Consider the following 14,677-nt stretch of genomic DNA (forward strand, 5'->3'; position numbering starts at 1 on the left):
CATACTCAGTATTGTTAATGTTACAGTTCTCGTTTCATTTTTTGGTGGGAATGTTCAGAGTCTAATTGTGTTTTCTAACAGCTATGATTGAGTTGACTCCATTTTTCAGTCACGTAAAGCAAAAACAACTCATAAGAGGTTAAAAAAACAGCCAAAGTTGGAGTGAAAAGCTGTTATTTCTGTCTGAGTGCTTCATCAGAGCTTCTTCAAGGATCAAACAAGTGAAATGGTAACGTCTGACATTTGTCCTCCTTTTTTTTAAGCAGCTCTGTTTGTCACCACTTCCTGTGTGCCTCACTGAAACCAGCAGAAACAGATGAGTGTGGGTGGTGCTGCTGCTGCCTGATGCAAAATGTCCAGTTGTTTCAAAAGGAGCAGAATAAGTTTGAAATGCACCAGAATTTCATGCGTTTTGGCTTTAATTGGGGCAGCATCAACAGCTGGGAAAAGCAACTCATTCCCAGCTTGTGTGTACTTTAGTGTCAACGTGAATTAATTCAGGTGTTGTTTTTTCCAGCTGTTCCTTCATTAAATCCCACTTCTCCCAGCAGGACTCCGGTGTCCAGGCTTTGTAGCTCTCTGCTCATCATCATCTTCCAGCTTTCTGCCAACAAAACAGAGCGGACACTTCTTCAGAGAGGATGGGTCAAGTCAGCCACCGTGAGACAAGGCAGAACCGGAAACCAGCTCTGCTCATCAAAATAAAAGGTTCTCAAGCTGCCTCTGTTTTTAGAACTGCTCTGGAACTTGTTGAAAAACGCAAATATTTCGTTATTGCTTATTTAGCTAAATGGTTTATGTGACTAAATGACCACTTAAAATTTCATAGTTGACTGGCAGCTGTTTTAGGCCTTCAATATAAAAAAATATTGTTAAATTAAAATGTTGAAATTGGAATATATTTCACCATTTTCAGTTTAAACAAAATTCAGAGATGCAAATGACATTTATAATTTTCATATCTTAGATTTTTACCTTTATGAGTAACTGTTTCAGAGTGTAACAAGATGAAAAGTCCCCTTTATTTATTTTGAAAACGGTCTAGATAGCCAGCAAGCTTTGAGCTAATGAGCACAAAACATTTTAGATAGGTCAAGCTATCTAGCTAAACCTTTTAAATATACTTAGTCTTTCTAAAATCTTTATTAGAAAATAAATAAATGTAATTTTTATTTTTAATTGCCCATGTAAAACCTATAAAATCCAAAACTTCCCTTTCACTTTCCCTTTTTTAGCTATTCTCAGCTAGCTAGCTAGCTAATTATCTAATTATCTAGCTAATTAAAAAGATAGACTTTACTTGTTAGATTTCCTGGTGATTAAAATGTCAACTTAGCTTTTTTATGTTTTGCCTTCGACTGAAAGTAATTATGATAAGCCATTCGTTAAGGTAACTGTGACTTTAAAGTGTTTTATTGTGGAAAGTCTTTGCCGGAAGTCGCTCCGTTCATTTCCGGCTCTTGTCTAATGACCACTTGTTGAGCGGAGAGCGAACAGGAGGAAACCGCAGAGAGACAGGGCTGTCTGCAGTGAGGAGCATCTTATCGATGAAAACTTTTTTTTTTTTTTTTTTAATCAAAACTATTTGCGACTTTTATTTTTCCTTTTAAGTGACCGTTGAGAGTTCGGAAACCCGCCAAAAAAAAGCTTTAAAAAAAAAAAAAGAAAGACGAAAATCTTGTCGGAAAAAGTGCTCGTCATGTCTGGTGAAGAGGCTCCAACTCAGCAGCAGGAAGAACCCGAGCAGGTGAAGAAGGCCGACGACCCTCCTCCTCCTCCTCCTCCGGCGGCGGACACCTCGGAGCCAGAGAGCAGCCCTGCGGCCGTGGAGCAGCAGCAGCAGCAGCAGGAGGAGAAGAAGAAGGAGGAGCAGCAGCAGGAGGAGGAGAAGCTCCTCTCCTCCCGGGCGCTGGTGCTGACCGGATACGGTGGCTACGAGAAGCTCAAGCTGCAGGTGAAGACGATGAAGCCGCCGCGGCTGCAGCCCGGGGAGGTGATGGTTCGGCTCCGGGCGTGCGGGCTCAACTTCGCCGAGCTGCTGGGCAAACAGGGGCTGTACGAGCTGCTGCCCGCCCCGCCCGTCGTCATGGGGATGGAGGGCTCCGGGGTCGTCGAGGCCGTGGCGGAGGACGTGAAGGACAGGAAGGTGAGTTCCGGGGGAGGGGGTGTCCCCTCACAGCCCACAGCTCCTGGGCTCATTTCTGACCCTTTGGCTGCTTCAGGACATCATAAAGGAGCTCATTCCTGACATTAACACCTGCTGTTCCTCTCAGATCACAGAGTGACAACTTGTTTACCTTTCACGAGCCTAAAGCTGCACGTTTTAATTTAATATTTATAATTATTAGTCATTAAGACAAGCCCTGTGGAGGGAAGCTGTTTGTCTTTATGCTTCGTTTAAAGCTGACCCGCTCTTCTCTCGTTTTCAGCTCATCCTGACATCCTGTATTTCCCTTTCAGGTCTGAGGTGAACAGGTGCGGAGTCACACCCGCACCTGTTCTGTCGTCGTGAACAGGTGCGGGTTCTCTGATCGGCAGCTTAGCGTTTTTTTGTACAACACCTGATCTAAAACAAAACCTTAGTGACTAAATGTCCACCGCCGCTGTATGTGTTTGTCTGTCTGTTAGCGTAATATTTCACGAACCGCCTGATGGGTTTTAATGAAACTTTGACATGGTAGTCGCTGATGTTGGTCCCCAAACACGCCTCCTTTTGAGCTCCAAAACTAAAGATCTTTGTTTAAAATTGTGCCGTTTGCTGTTTGGAGTCTGATGGATGGATCTGCATGAAACTGGTTTTCACCTTCAGAGTCAACCTAATTCAAAATGGCCACCACAGCCAGTTTTACAGATATGGAGCTCATAATAATAATAATTAGGTTTTGTTGCTGTGGACCTCTAATAGTCTTTGAGTTTGACTCAGGCTTGAAGGGATTCTTCAGGTCTTTCCCTGTGAACCGTTAATATCTTACCTGCTGTGGATGGCTCTTTGCTCGACCGTCAGCTCAGATCTGACCGCATCGACGAGCTCGTGGCTAGTCTTGAGCCAAGCTCAAAGTGGATCGCCGTGGGCCGCTCCCAAAGGTTCTCCGCGAGCTCCGGTTCGTAAACCTTTTACCGTTCCGCGTTCCACGGGGAACTCCGTCCCGTTTCTGTTCAACTCCACGGCTCTTTTAGAGCTCAGATAGCAGCAGCAGCAGCTGTCTGTAGCACTTCCAGTGTAGCCTGGGGCACTTTGAGCCGGTAAGATTCTAACGTTTCTGCTGGAACAACAGCAGAAATGTTAATAACTAATATTATGTTTGTTTATTTTTTTTACATTTTTACGTCCAGCTGCTGTAACTTTGAAAGCAGCGAGTGAAAATAAGGAGTCTACAGGAGGTCTATGTTTTCAGCAGCGTCTGTCCGTCCATGGGCGTGATAACGCAAGAAGTAAAGAACGGATTTTGGTGAAATCTCCAGGAAATGTTGATGTCGTCACATAGAGCGGCCGATCGAAGTTTGGCGCTGATCAGGATCACAGTCCGGCTCCTACAGCTGTTCAATGTCCCCCGCGGAGGTCTGCGCTCTCCGAGGGCTCCCAGTTGTGATATTAAATCCCCCTGTGAGCATTCAGAATGAAATCCAACATAATTAACAACAAACCAGATCGGTTTCTGTTGATCTTTTAAAGCTGCGCTCTTTTTGGGACAAGTAACTAATATAAACGTGGGTCGTATCTTATCTCGCTTTTTGTGCTTCTGCACGTCACAAACGTCTCTTTGTTTATCGTTTTCCAAGTTAAACTCCGTTTTCGCTCCTTAATGGGTTTACCGTGTGTGTGTGTGTTATCTACGTTTCTGCCGAAGCTGCTCCTTATCCCTTCGTGTCAGCGAAGAATTTCCCTCCCCCTCAGCCGCTCACTCTTTTCTTCTCACTCCTGCTGCCGCGCTTCCCTTCGGTTTTCAAACGAGCAGGGAGTCTTTAAGGACGGCGCTGTGTTTCTCAGCACTTCTGACACACACACACACACCCGGACGACACAGTAAAACTACCAAAAGAGCGAGCTGGAATGAAAGTTGGGGGGGCGTTAGAGCCGCGAAATACAGATGTTTCCACCCGGAAAGACGGCGTCTGCGACCAGCCGCTCGGTGTAAGAATTTGGGTGGGCCGTCAGCGCGAGAGAGCACGTCGCTGCAGACAATAACGCAGAAGGATGCCAGAATGTCTCCAAGAGAGAGACAGACGGAGCGGGGCCCGTCCAGATAAGGACAGCAGGGTGTGGCACTTTCAGAAGGATCCCTTTTTTCACCGCTCGTCTTCCCAGATTCCACATTTAGCAGACTTTTAACTCGCACAACAGTTCGTGATTTCGTCTCGCATTTCGCAAATATGCGACCCAATCCGATTTGATTTCTTGCCCCCGTTGGACACATATCTGTGGGTTTTCTCATGGGACCGAATCAGATGCAGGTCAGGTGCTTTTCGAAGCGACCTCAGCAGGCTGAAAAGGACGAAGACCCCTCACGTTAAAGTCGCCACGCCCTGTCGACTCTTTAACCCTAACCCTAACCCTGCTCAGAGGCAGCAGCCACAGCTCCAAAAACAAAGCTCATCGTTAACATTTGGGCATTTGGACGGTCGGCTCCGATTGGACAGCGATGTCACAGTCAACACACACACACGCGCCGACACTCGCAGTGTCCGGAGCGTGGCGTCAGATCAGTTTTTAGCCTTCAGACCTGCAGAGTGAACGGCGCCTCGTGTTTCCTGGATGATGAAAGCAGCTTTATGTTTCACCGTTTAACCTGACCGTCCTTAAAGAAAACAAAGCAAATAGACGTTTAACCTAGGACCAACGTTAACTGTACGGGAAATGCAAATAATATGTTTGTCGGAAAATACAAACGTGCTTATCGGCTAAATTGGAAATGGAAACGTTGCAGGCGGAGCTGCCGTTTAGCTGTTTTTTGTTGTGATCAGGAGCAGGAAATCCACTTTCTGAAAACTGAATAAGTGAAGAATTAAAACCTTAGCTGAGCAGTAAAACTGAGTTTCATTCTGACTGTTAACTCAGAAATAACGAGCTCATAAATGGGTTTGTTTCTGTGAACAGATTGAACTTTCTTGCTAGTTCTTTAAAAAAAAAAAAAAGCAACATTGCACATTATTTTTGTCTCTTTTTTTATTTTTAAATAAGCACGGGGCTGATGGGGCACTTTATTTTTATTCTGGCGAAGCGCAGTTTCTGTTTTGATTGTTCTGTGTTTTTTTTTTTTTTAAAAAAAAAGCTCAAAGAGACAAAATGTCTCAGAAAAAAACAAGCTCGGAATTCAGCCTACTAATGAATCAGTTATTTTGTTTTGTTTTTTGTTATTGTTGTTGTTCATATAAACCTTTGTTGAGCTGGAGGGGGGCGGAGCCTGGAAATTTGTGTTCCTCCAAAAAGGGGCGGGGCTTGAAAAGGACCACTGGGTTACTGTATAACTCTCTCAGGAGCCCCTTTTCTGTAGTTTAAAGTGCAGCTTCTTGTTAAGTAGATAAAAAAAACAAACTTTCAAATTGAGCAACATGCCTCAGAGTAACTTTAGTTACTTCAGTTCATGTCAGCCCTTTCAGGAACTGAGCTCAGCCTTTTTTCAAAATGACTACCGTGCACTTTTAGGATCATCCAGCAACGGTTTCAGATGTGTCATCACGAGCCCCGAGTGTTGAGAAACTCGATCGGCTCGAGAAAAAAAATAAATAAAAAAAACAGGGGGCGAGGTCATCTGAGGTGAACATGTGCAGTTTGAGTTTTAACACAAACGTGTGTTTATGTGCAAGTGTGTATGTGAGGGATCTGTCTAATGTCATGGGTTGTGTGTGGCAGGAAGTGGGCGTGGCACCCCGGCTCCTAAGGCTGTTTAAGAGGAAGCAGGGCAGCATTCATAATCAGATCACACTTTTCCTGTGTCCTTGACTGTTCAGGCATTTTTTTTGTTTTTTTTCAATAGGATACTTCTACAGCATAACCTTTTTTGGGAGCTGAGCAGCCCCCGTTGAGTGTAATTAAAACAGGAACAGTCCACTCTGAGGAAAAACAAAACAACTTAAGCTCTTTAAAGTTCAGTCCTTCTATGCTTTCAACTGCAGTCAGATAAATCGAGGGTTTCACTCCTTTTAAAAGTCGTAAAGCTTCTCTTTTTTTTTTTTTTTTTTTAGGCGCTTTCTTCAAACAGGCAAGAAATAAAACGGCGAATACTTGACCGATCAGAAATGTTCCCTCCTGAAGGCTCTCTGGGATCTGAGGCGTACCGCCTCCCCATCAGAGCTGTTTGCTTTTCTCTCTTGGAACCAAATTTAGCCCCTGGGTCCTGTGACTGGGGGGGGGGATATAATACGCTGCGTTTTATTTACGATGCTGTAGTTGGATGTGCGAGTGACATCACGCCCCGGCTGAAGCTGGCAAACTAGTGGAACTTGTTTATAAGTATTTTTTTAGGCGTGCGGCAGATTTAATGAGATCCAAACCGACAGAAGCACGGATAAACTGTTTGTCGCTTAGTTCCCGGATAAGGTATCTGTCATCATAATGCACTTTAATAGACAACAGAATACCTTCACTTGGCTTGTGGCGTCTGGATGTTGGAGAAAACATCTTTTTTATAAGGAAGACTAGAACCAATAAACCCAATAAGTGATTTATTCTCTCTGTTAGGTGCACATGTGACTATATTGTCTTCCCTGTGTGGAAATATTCCCACATTTCTTCACCTGAGGTTGGATTTAACCTTATGAGCTGGTGTGTTTTCAGGTCCTTCATTATGGTGCATACAAACAAATGGATATATGGAATTTAATTAAAGAAACAAGGCAAGAATGGATCAAACTGACTGACAGCTGGTGTGTTTTATACATACTATAATGTGTTTTCCTTAAATACTGTGTGGACCTCAGATAAAACTTTACCTGCTTCCATAACTCTGGAGTCGTGTTGGACGCGTCGCTTCGGATCTAACTTCCTGTCTGCCCCCAGGTGGGAGATCGCGTCATCGCGGTGAACCGCTGCGACATGTGGCAGGAACTGGTCGTCCTGCCCGCCAAGCGCACCTACCCCATGCCCGAGGGGATGAGTTTCGAGGAGGCCGCCGCCATCCCCATCAACTACCTGACGGCGTACATGATGCTGTTCGAGATGGCCAACCTCCGGCCGGGGAAAAGCGTTCTCATTCACATGGCTGCAGGTGAGACACGGGCTAACGGCGGGACATGATCTCCAGGGTCGTTCTAGGGTTTTTGGGAAAAGAATTGGTTATCATACTGAGTCTGTGACATTTATGGTGTGGTGGCACCGAAAACGTCACTCCATGGAGTTAATTGTCGAGGATTTAGAGCATTTTCTCCGGTCCAAAGTAGTCCAGCTCTCTGAATTCAGCTGCTTTTCTGCAGTAAAGATGATCAGGCAGAAGACCACGGGTCAGCTGTCAGGTCCCGGTGTGTGCTTTGGTCTCATAACATTTTATTCATCAAATGTCAGACTGGATCCTTATCAAACTCGGTTGCTTTGGCAACGCCTGACATTTTGAACGAGCCGTTATTTCCAATTTCCAGCAGAAGGTTGCAGGTGTCTGGGAGTTCAAATAAAGGCCGTACTCACATTAGTGATCACCGACGGATATAAAATGGTTAAACGCACCTTTTTAGCTTCTTAGCTTTAAATTTTACACAGTTACATGATTCAGAATTGTATTTTGGAGAAAAATCAAACCAATAAATGAATGAATCATCTCAAAGGCCCCATTTTTTGTGAGGGAAAAATGGGAGATTTAAACCATTATTAATAATTTCTGATGGATCAGTGTTGACAGCCGATACAGAGGATTTCATAAATAATATAGAAGCCAATGTCTGTTATCACTTTGTGCCGTAAAACACAAATATAGAGCTGCTTTTACCATATTTTCTGGGTTTGTCTCATTTGATCTTAATTCTGTTTCTGTCGAGCTTTGTTTTAGTTTTAAAAGAAATATCCAGGGTGGTGTAGACAGGGCCTCTGAGTCATCTGAATGTTAGCAACAGTTAAAGGTAACACGACAAATCTGGTTTTATTTCAGTTTTGTAGTGTCATTCATTCATTTATTCACCCGTCCATGCACAAACGGATGGAATTAAAAATTAAAAAGAATTGAAACAGCCTGACAAAGCTAACGCATTGCTGTTATTTATGGTTCCTGTAAAGAAAAGCTGTTTTGTTTTTTTTTCTGCTTTTTCTGTTTGCAGAAAATAGCTCAACTAAAACTAGACAGATTGCTAAACAGGAAGTAGCGTAGCCAAAAGCTTTCCATTTAGTAACATAAGGGATTAAAAAAAATTAACTTTAATATCAACTCCAGTCATAAAAATATGAACTAATCACATCATTATTGACAGAAAACCAAAAAAACTAGTATTTGCTACATGGGTTATTTAAATCAGGTAAGTATCAGGGCTTTTATATAACTACAAATAATGAATTTACCTTCGTTATGTCGTCATATTTGGTTGGGATTGAAATGAACAGGATGAAAACCCCCCAGAGTTGAGTGCATCAGTGGGTTTTGGTCAGAATCGCAGCCTCCGCAGTCACGGTCTGTTGACCTTCATCGCCGCCCCCTCAAAGGCCACTCGGCAGCGCTGAGTGGCTCCGTGCTCGTCCGCCGACGGCTCCAAATCAACCGTAAGAGGCCGGCGGGCAGCAAAGACACAAAAGGGACAACCAGATGATCTTATGTGTAACATAAAACCGTGGCTGAACAGGATGCTGTCTTCTGTTATGAGTAAATAAAGCCTGAATCTGTTCAACCAGCAGAGCGCCATCAGAACCGCAACCCTCCGATTGTTTCTCGATCGAAGTGCTGATAGTTTCAGACCACACAGAGGTTAACAAGCAGGACCCCCCTGTCCGTAGGTGGTGTGGGCACTGCTGCCACCCAGCTGTGTCAGACCGTGCAGGATGTGACCGTCTTTGGCACCGCCTCGGCTTCCAAACACGAGACCATCAGCCAAGGCGGCGTGACTCACCCCATCGACTACCGCACCAAGGACTACGTGGCTGAAATACGCAAAATCAGCCCAAAGGGTAAAACTACAACTACTATCTCACTGCAATAACTCGTCCTCCTGATGTTTGTTCTTGTCCGGTTGATTGCCTTTTTATGTTTTTCCTCTCTGCAGGAGTTGACATTGTCCTGGACCCGCTTGGTGGTTCTGACACCCACAAAGGCTATAATTTGCTAAAACCTCTGGGGATGCTAATAGCCTTCGGTAAGACGCAACCTCTGGACACATTAAAACCTCGTCTATTTCACGTATTTGTGTTTTAGCTCGAGCTCACTTAAATTAAACAGTCTGCTGTGTCCCCGAACTAAAAGGTTACAAAGGAAAGAGTTGCCATTTCTCTAAAATACTAATCTATCCTCTTTGAGGTTCTCCTTGGGAGGGACAAGGATGGACAGGATTAGGCACAAGGTCCTCAGAGGGACAGCACAGGTTGGACGGCTAGAGAGGCCAGACTGAGATGGTTTGGACACATGCAGAGGAGGGACAGTGGACATATTGGTAGAAGGATGTTAGAGACGCAGCTGCCAGGGAAGAGACAAAGAGGAGATATATGGATGCAGTCACAGAGGACATGAGTGAGGACAGAGTTAGATGGAGGAGGATGAGTCGCTGTGGAGATACCTGGAAAGTGAACAGCCGAGAGAAAAAGATCAGGTCAGGCTTCAAAGAGAGTTTCAGCATCAGTGGTGGACGAAACGTTTTGTCAGAATCCTTCCCAGAGTGTTACTGCATCCTTTCTGTCCTGCCGCTTGTCCCTCCAGGTGCGGCCAACTGTGTGACGGGTCAGAAGAAGAACCTGCTGGCCGTGGCGAAGACCTGGTACCACCAGCTGTCTCTGAACACCCTGAAGCTGATGCAGCACAACAAGGCCATCTCAGGCTTCCACCTGGGCTACATCACCGACGAGGAGCTCTACGACGGGACCATTTTCAAGCTGCTGGAGCTCTACAAGCAGGGCAAGATCAAGCCGCGCATCGACTCCTGCTACCACTTCGAGGAGGTTGGCGTCACTTCATCCGCTTACAGCACGGGGGGCTCGGGGACAGGCTGTGAGGTCAAGATGGAAAACTTGAAACAATGTTTGGGGGAAGGAAAAGCTCTGCGATCGTAACTCTCCGCTCCTCTGAGCCCGGCTCGGCTCTCTGTTTAGATCTCTCCTAATACCAGAGTTAAAATGTCCGCCGCTTACACAGAGACTGTTTATTAAACAACCTTTGAATGAATCGGAGACATTATTATTGTTGCATTAATACCAGCAGCACAGATTTCAGGCGCATTAATCAACGTTTGCTAAACGAAAACCCTAGCTTCTGAACGCCACTAACCAGCATTTAGTTTAGTCTGTCCCTCTATAAATATAAATATAAATAACACCATTTCTCTGTGACCAGATTTAATTTTGGAAACAGTAAAAAATAGTCTATTTGACTGAGTTCAGTGTCTGACAGTGGCCTATATAATCCAGCACTAAGGAGCCATTTTGAATCTGATACGGCTTTAGGAGCCGTCTTCTAAATTCTGGCCAAAAATCTCATCCATTGTTTTGTCACATTATATTTATTATAATTACCTAAAAAAAGGCAATTTGACATGCTGAACTTTAGCCAAAATAAATGGACATAAAAGTAAATAAAAACAGAATGTATTATCTGTGAATCTGTGAGGAAACTTTAAAGCATAGTGTAAAAAAAAAAAAAAACGAGCAAAGCTATTAGCCTGATTAGCTGTTTGAATGAACGAATCAACAGCTAATAACAACGTTGTTTTTGTGTAGATGAGGGAACTGTTTTGTAGTACTATGTAGAGATATATAGTACTACAAAGTACTACAGATGTAGACCCAGTTTGTATGGTTTTGGTCTATCCTTGTCAGTTGAAAATAAAATGAAGACTGCAAACTAGCTAATCTTTTTTTTTTTCAGTTTACAATCCATTTTCTTCCCTCTTCCCAGAGCCTAAAAAGAAGAAAATGTTACGATAAAGTAAAGAAATGTTGAAATTTCTGCTAATGGTGCTCTGTTTTTATCTAAGGAAGGAACCGTTAGCTGAGCTGGTTTCAAAAAGTGAATTTATTTTTTATTTTTTTTTGCAAGTGAGGAAATAAAACAAACCAAAAGAAGCTTTTTAACGTCTTGGATTTGTGCTTTCAGTCTAATTATCTAATATTCAAATGTCTAAGAAGGATTTTGACAGCAGGCTTTTAATGTGTTCATATTTTTTGCTAAAGTGCGCTGAGATTGAAAACCTTCTCGTCTGTTCTCAGGTGGCCGACGCCATGAAGCGCATGCACGAGCGCCAGAACATCGGGAAGGTCATCCTCCTCCCTGAACCCAAGAAGAGCGAAGAAAAACCAAAGTCCAACGCGGAGGCGGCGGAAAACGAGGAGAAAAACGCCACCGCCGCTGTCAGCGAGAAGAAAGACGAGGCCGCGGAGGAAGTTAAAGCAGAGAAGGATTGAAGAAGAGCGTTTCTCTGAATTACGTTATTAAACACGTCTCCGATGCTTCGGTCCAATCTGTCAAACAGGAGAGTGAAAAGAAGCAAGACGCCATGAATCCTGTGATCTTCGTCAGTATTCAGATGTTTGTTTTCTTGTGCAATATGTCCATAGTGCCATGTCTTGTTGGGAACACTCCTTTTTTGAAATAAAGATTCACTTTTTTCAGATCCTTTATTTGTTGAATCTTTTGTCGTATTAATGGGCTTTAAACTAAATACCGGGGACGGCAAATTTTAATTAAAACTAACTAATAAACGTAAAAACAAAGAGAAGGGTTTTACTTTTATATGGTTTTTAAGGAGCTTTTAGGAAGGAGCGGTCAGCCTGCGTTGGTCAAAGATCCTATTTTTCAGCCACAGCGTGGAAAAGAAAAGTTTAAAATGTGACGAAACAGCTCGGCATGACAAACCCGACTTCTTTTTTTTTTATTCTTTCCTGTTTTTTCGTGGCGACCATGAGGTGCCGAATTGAGCAACGAAGCTGAAACTCTGATTTAAAAAAAACATTTTAAAAATCACAACAATCCAATAAACATGTCAAGGAAACTGCAGAAAACACAAAACTGAGAAGAAAGAAACTAGTTTTAGAAAATGGTAGGAATTAAAATGACAATTAATGAAAAAAAATAATTTAAAAGAATTTCTGACAAGTTTACACAGAAATATTTTAAATTTCTTCCTTTATTGAGCTACAAATGAAGAAAATGATGTTCTGTAAGTTGAGATTCATTCAGATTCAATGCTTTTATTCAAAAAAACTGAAAACTATTAAATTTAGAAGTAACTTTCAAAACAATTCACTGATTAAACAGTTTTTCTTATTTCTCCTCAGGTTTAAAGCGGCTCTGCAAAGTCACGAAGATCGTTAAAAAAACAAATTCATGAAGTGTGAGACAATCTTTTCCTCACGTTGATGCTTAACGAGTCGCTAACTTTAAACGTTGTGATCGGCTGCCAGCTTCCTTGCGTGTTTGTTTACCTACAGGAACAGCCGAAGTGACTGAAAATCGGTCGACGTCCGTGTTTACGCTCAAATTTGTTGACTAAAGCGCTCAGACATTAAAGGTTAAGTCAGAATGATAAACTTCCCGGTCCAGAAGAACTTTCGCAAAAACCGCCAGCCTAAAAAAGCGCTTTGTTGACATTGAGTGCGTACCCACGTTTCAGAATAGCATGTCAATATATCTGGAAAACTACAGGATTTAGATCTTTTAAACTGCACCGTTCGATACAGATTAGGATAACCTTTAAAAATGATAGTTTATTGTCTGATTCGATGCACCATGATGTGTAACGCCTAGATCAGGTTCGACTTGTTAAACCGAAGCCCAAGTCGCCTTGGTGACGCCGCCTGATTCCACCGCCTGCCGTGGAGCCAAGTGTGAGGAACGATTAGAGTGACTTTCCTTCTTGGCAGACACACTTCAGGGTTCCTTCCAAAGCCTTCGTGCGGTTTTAAAATTAAAAAAAAAAACACTATTTGAATTTTGTGGCTCATTTGCTTCCTTCAGTACTTAAGTTTAAAAGCGAGGCAACTTCTGCTTTGGTGTGTGTGTGTGTGTGTGTGTGTGTGTCTTTGAAACCGTGACCCAACCAGTGGAGTCTGAGTCCAGCAGGGAAGATGTTTTGTCCAGCTGTGGCCGTAACTCAATGCTGGGCTGCAGGGAAAGGCACCAGAGTGGTTCCTGCGTCCACAGCAGCCCAGCCCCTTCACATTCCTCTCCCCCACCACCTCAGCCCTGCTTTGTGTCTCCGCTCTGGAGCGAACCTCACGAGCTGCTCCGCCTTGGTAGCTCACGTTGTTTTGATTATCAAGGAACTCTCCAAACAAAGGGTCCAAGGATAATATTTTATGTTGTTTAAATCTGTGACACTCAGTTCTTTTGGCCACTGAGTGTTGTGAAGCTTTGCCAGGTTTCCTTCTCTGCCCCCCCCCCCCCCCCTGCGTGAAGTAAGATCTGTTGTGGACTTTCAGCTGGAACTGGAGTGTTGTCATAACTCTGTTCTCTTTTTTTAACATTATTATTCTGTTTGGTTTGGTTTAGAACCTGTAATCTTGAGGACTGTTTCACAAAAGAAGATGAATTCATGAATCCAGAAAAGGAGAAGAATAACTCGTTGTCCTTCGTCGCAACGACCACATGATCAGTGTTGCACATGGAGTGAGGACATCTTTTTTAATTGGAATTGTACTCATTTCCTAACTAAACCAAATCTAATTATGAACACCTATCTTAAGATTTTGATACCCCCGACATTTCTTTGACTTGGTTCAGTCTAATTTGGTGATAAATCTAATAGTCCACATCTGCACTGGTCACACATTAACACATCTTATTAAGATTTCTGACTGAAAACAAAACAAATAAAAATGGTATTTGTTTATTTGATATGGATGCATATCAAATAATTTTTTTTGGCCCTCTGACTCCAGTCAAATTATAAACTAGCATGTGTTAGCTCTTTATGCTAATGCTTCAGTCATCCAGGACATGGTAAATCCAAAAAATGTTTAAAAAAAACAACTAGACTTATATTCTGTAGCTATTCTGAAAAGAAAGACGCCTTCAGCTACAGAATAGAAGTCCAGTTAATTTTGTTTTTTACTTTTTTTGTCTTTATGCTAATGTTAGCTCTTTATGCTAATGTTAACCCTTTGTACTAATGTTAGCTGTAAAGGTGTCAGTATTGGCAAACGAGCTGCACCTAAGTTAGCTCTTTAAAAGCAAAAGTTTAGCCTTCTTTTTAAAATGGCGTTTTGTGGAAAAGTATGAATAGTTAATGTCTTACCTGTTGTAGATAGATCTTTAAATGACATCAGACTGGACTGCTAAACTAACGGCTAGTTCGGCCAAAATAGGTTGGTTGTTTTACGCTGTTTTATTAACCTTTACATTCAATTTTGAATTACAGGGTTATTTTATTAGAAGTCTTTTTAAGAAACACCATAGCAAAATTTGTTTTTTCCCCTTTCAAAACCAAACAAATCTAAGTTTCCATGGAAACTAGCTTTGGGAGCAGAAGGATGTCATGGCGGACGAGACCACAGTGTTCCTCAATAACAACTTCAACAAGGTAAATATTGTTGATTTTTTTTTCTTTTTCCAGGTATTAAATG

The 14,677-nt window shown here is 42.7% G+C and overlaps 1 protein-coding gene and 1 long non-coding RNA gene across 2 annotated transcripts; both read left to right on the plus strand.

The window, feature by feature from the left end:
• The first annotated feature begins 327 nt into the window (after window positions 1-327).
• On the plus strand, window positions 328-742 carry LOC119617884. Its single transcript, XR_005234335.1, has 2 exons — window positions 328-467; window positions 552-742. It is a non-coding gene; the product is annotated as an uncharacterized LOC119617884 (long non-coding RNA).
• Window positions 743-1,503: 761 nt separating this feature from the next.
• On the plus strand, window positions 1,504-11,734 carry LOC108246482 (synaptic vesicle membrane protein VAT-1 homolog). Its single transcript, XM_017434054.3, has 6 exons — window positions 1,504-2,146; window positions 6,998-7,205; window positions 8,909-9,079; window positions 9,175-9,264; window positions 9,822-10,060; window positions 11,324-11,734. The coding sequence occupies exons 1-6, from the start codon at window positions 1,700-1,702 to the stop codon at window positions 11,516-11,518; spliced, it is 1,350 nt and encodes a 449-aa protein (XP_017289543.1). The 5' UTR covers window positions 1,504-1,699; the 3' UTR covers window positions 11,519-11,734.
• Window positions 11,735-14,677: the final 2,943 nt, after the last annotated feature.

Source organism: Kryptolebias marmoratus, linkage group LG17, assembly GCF_001649575.2.
Source record: "Kryptolebias marmoratus isolate JLee-2015 linkage group LG17, ASM164957v2, whole genome shotgun sequence".
NCBI lineage: Eukaryota > Metazoa > Chordata > Actinopteri > Cyprinodontiformes > Rivulidae > Kryptolebias > Kryptolebias marmoratus.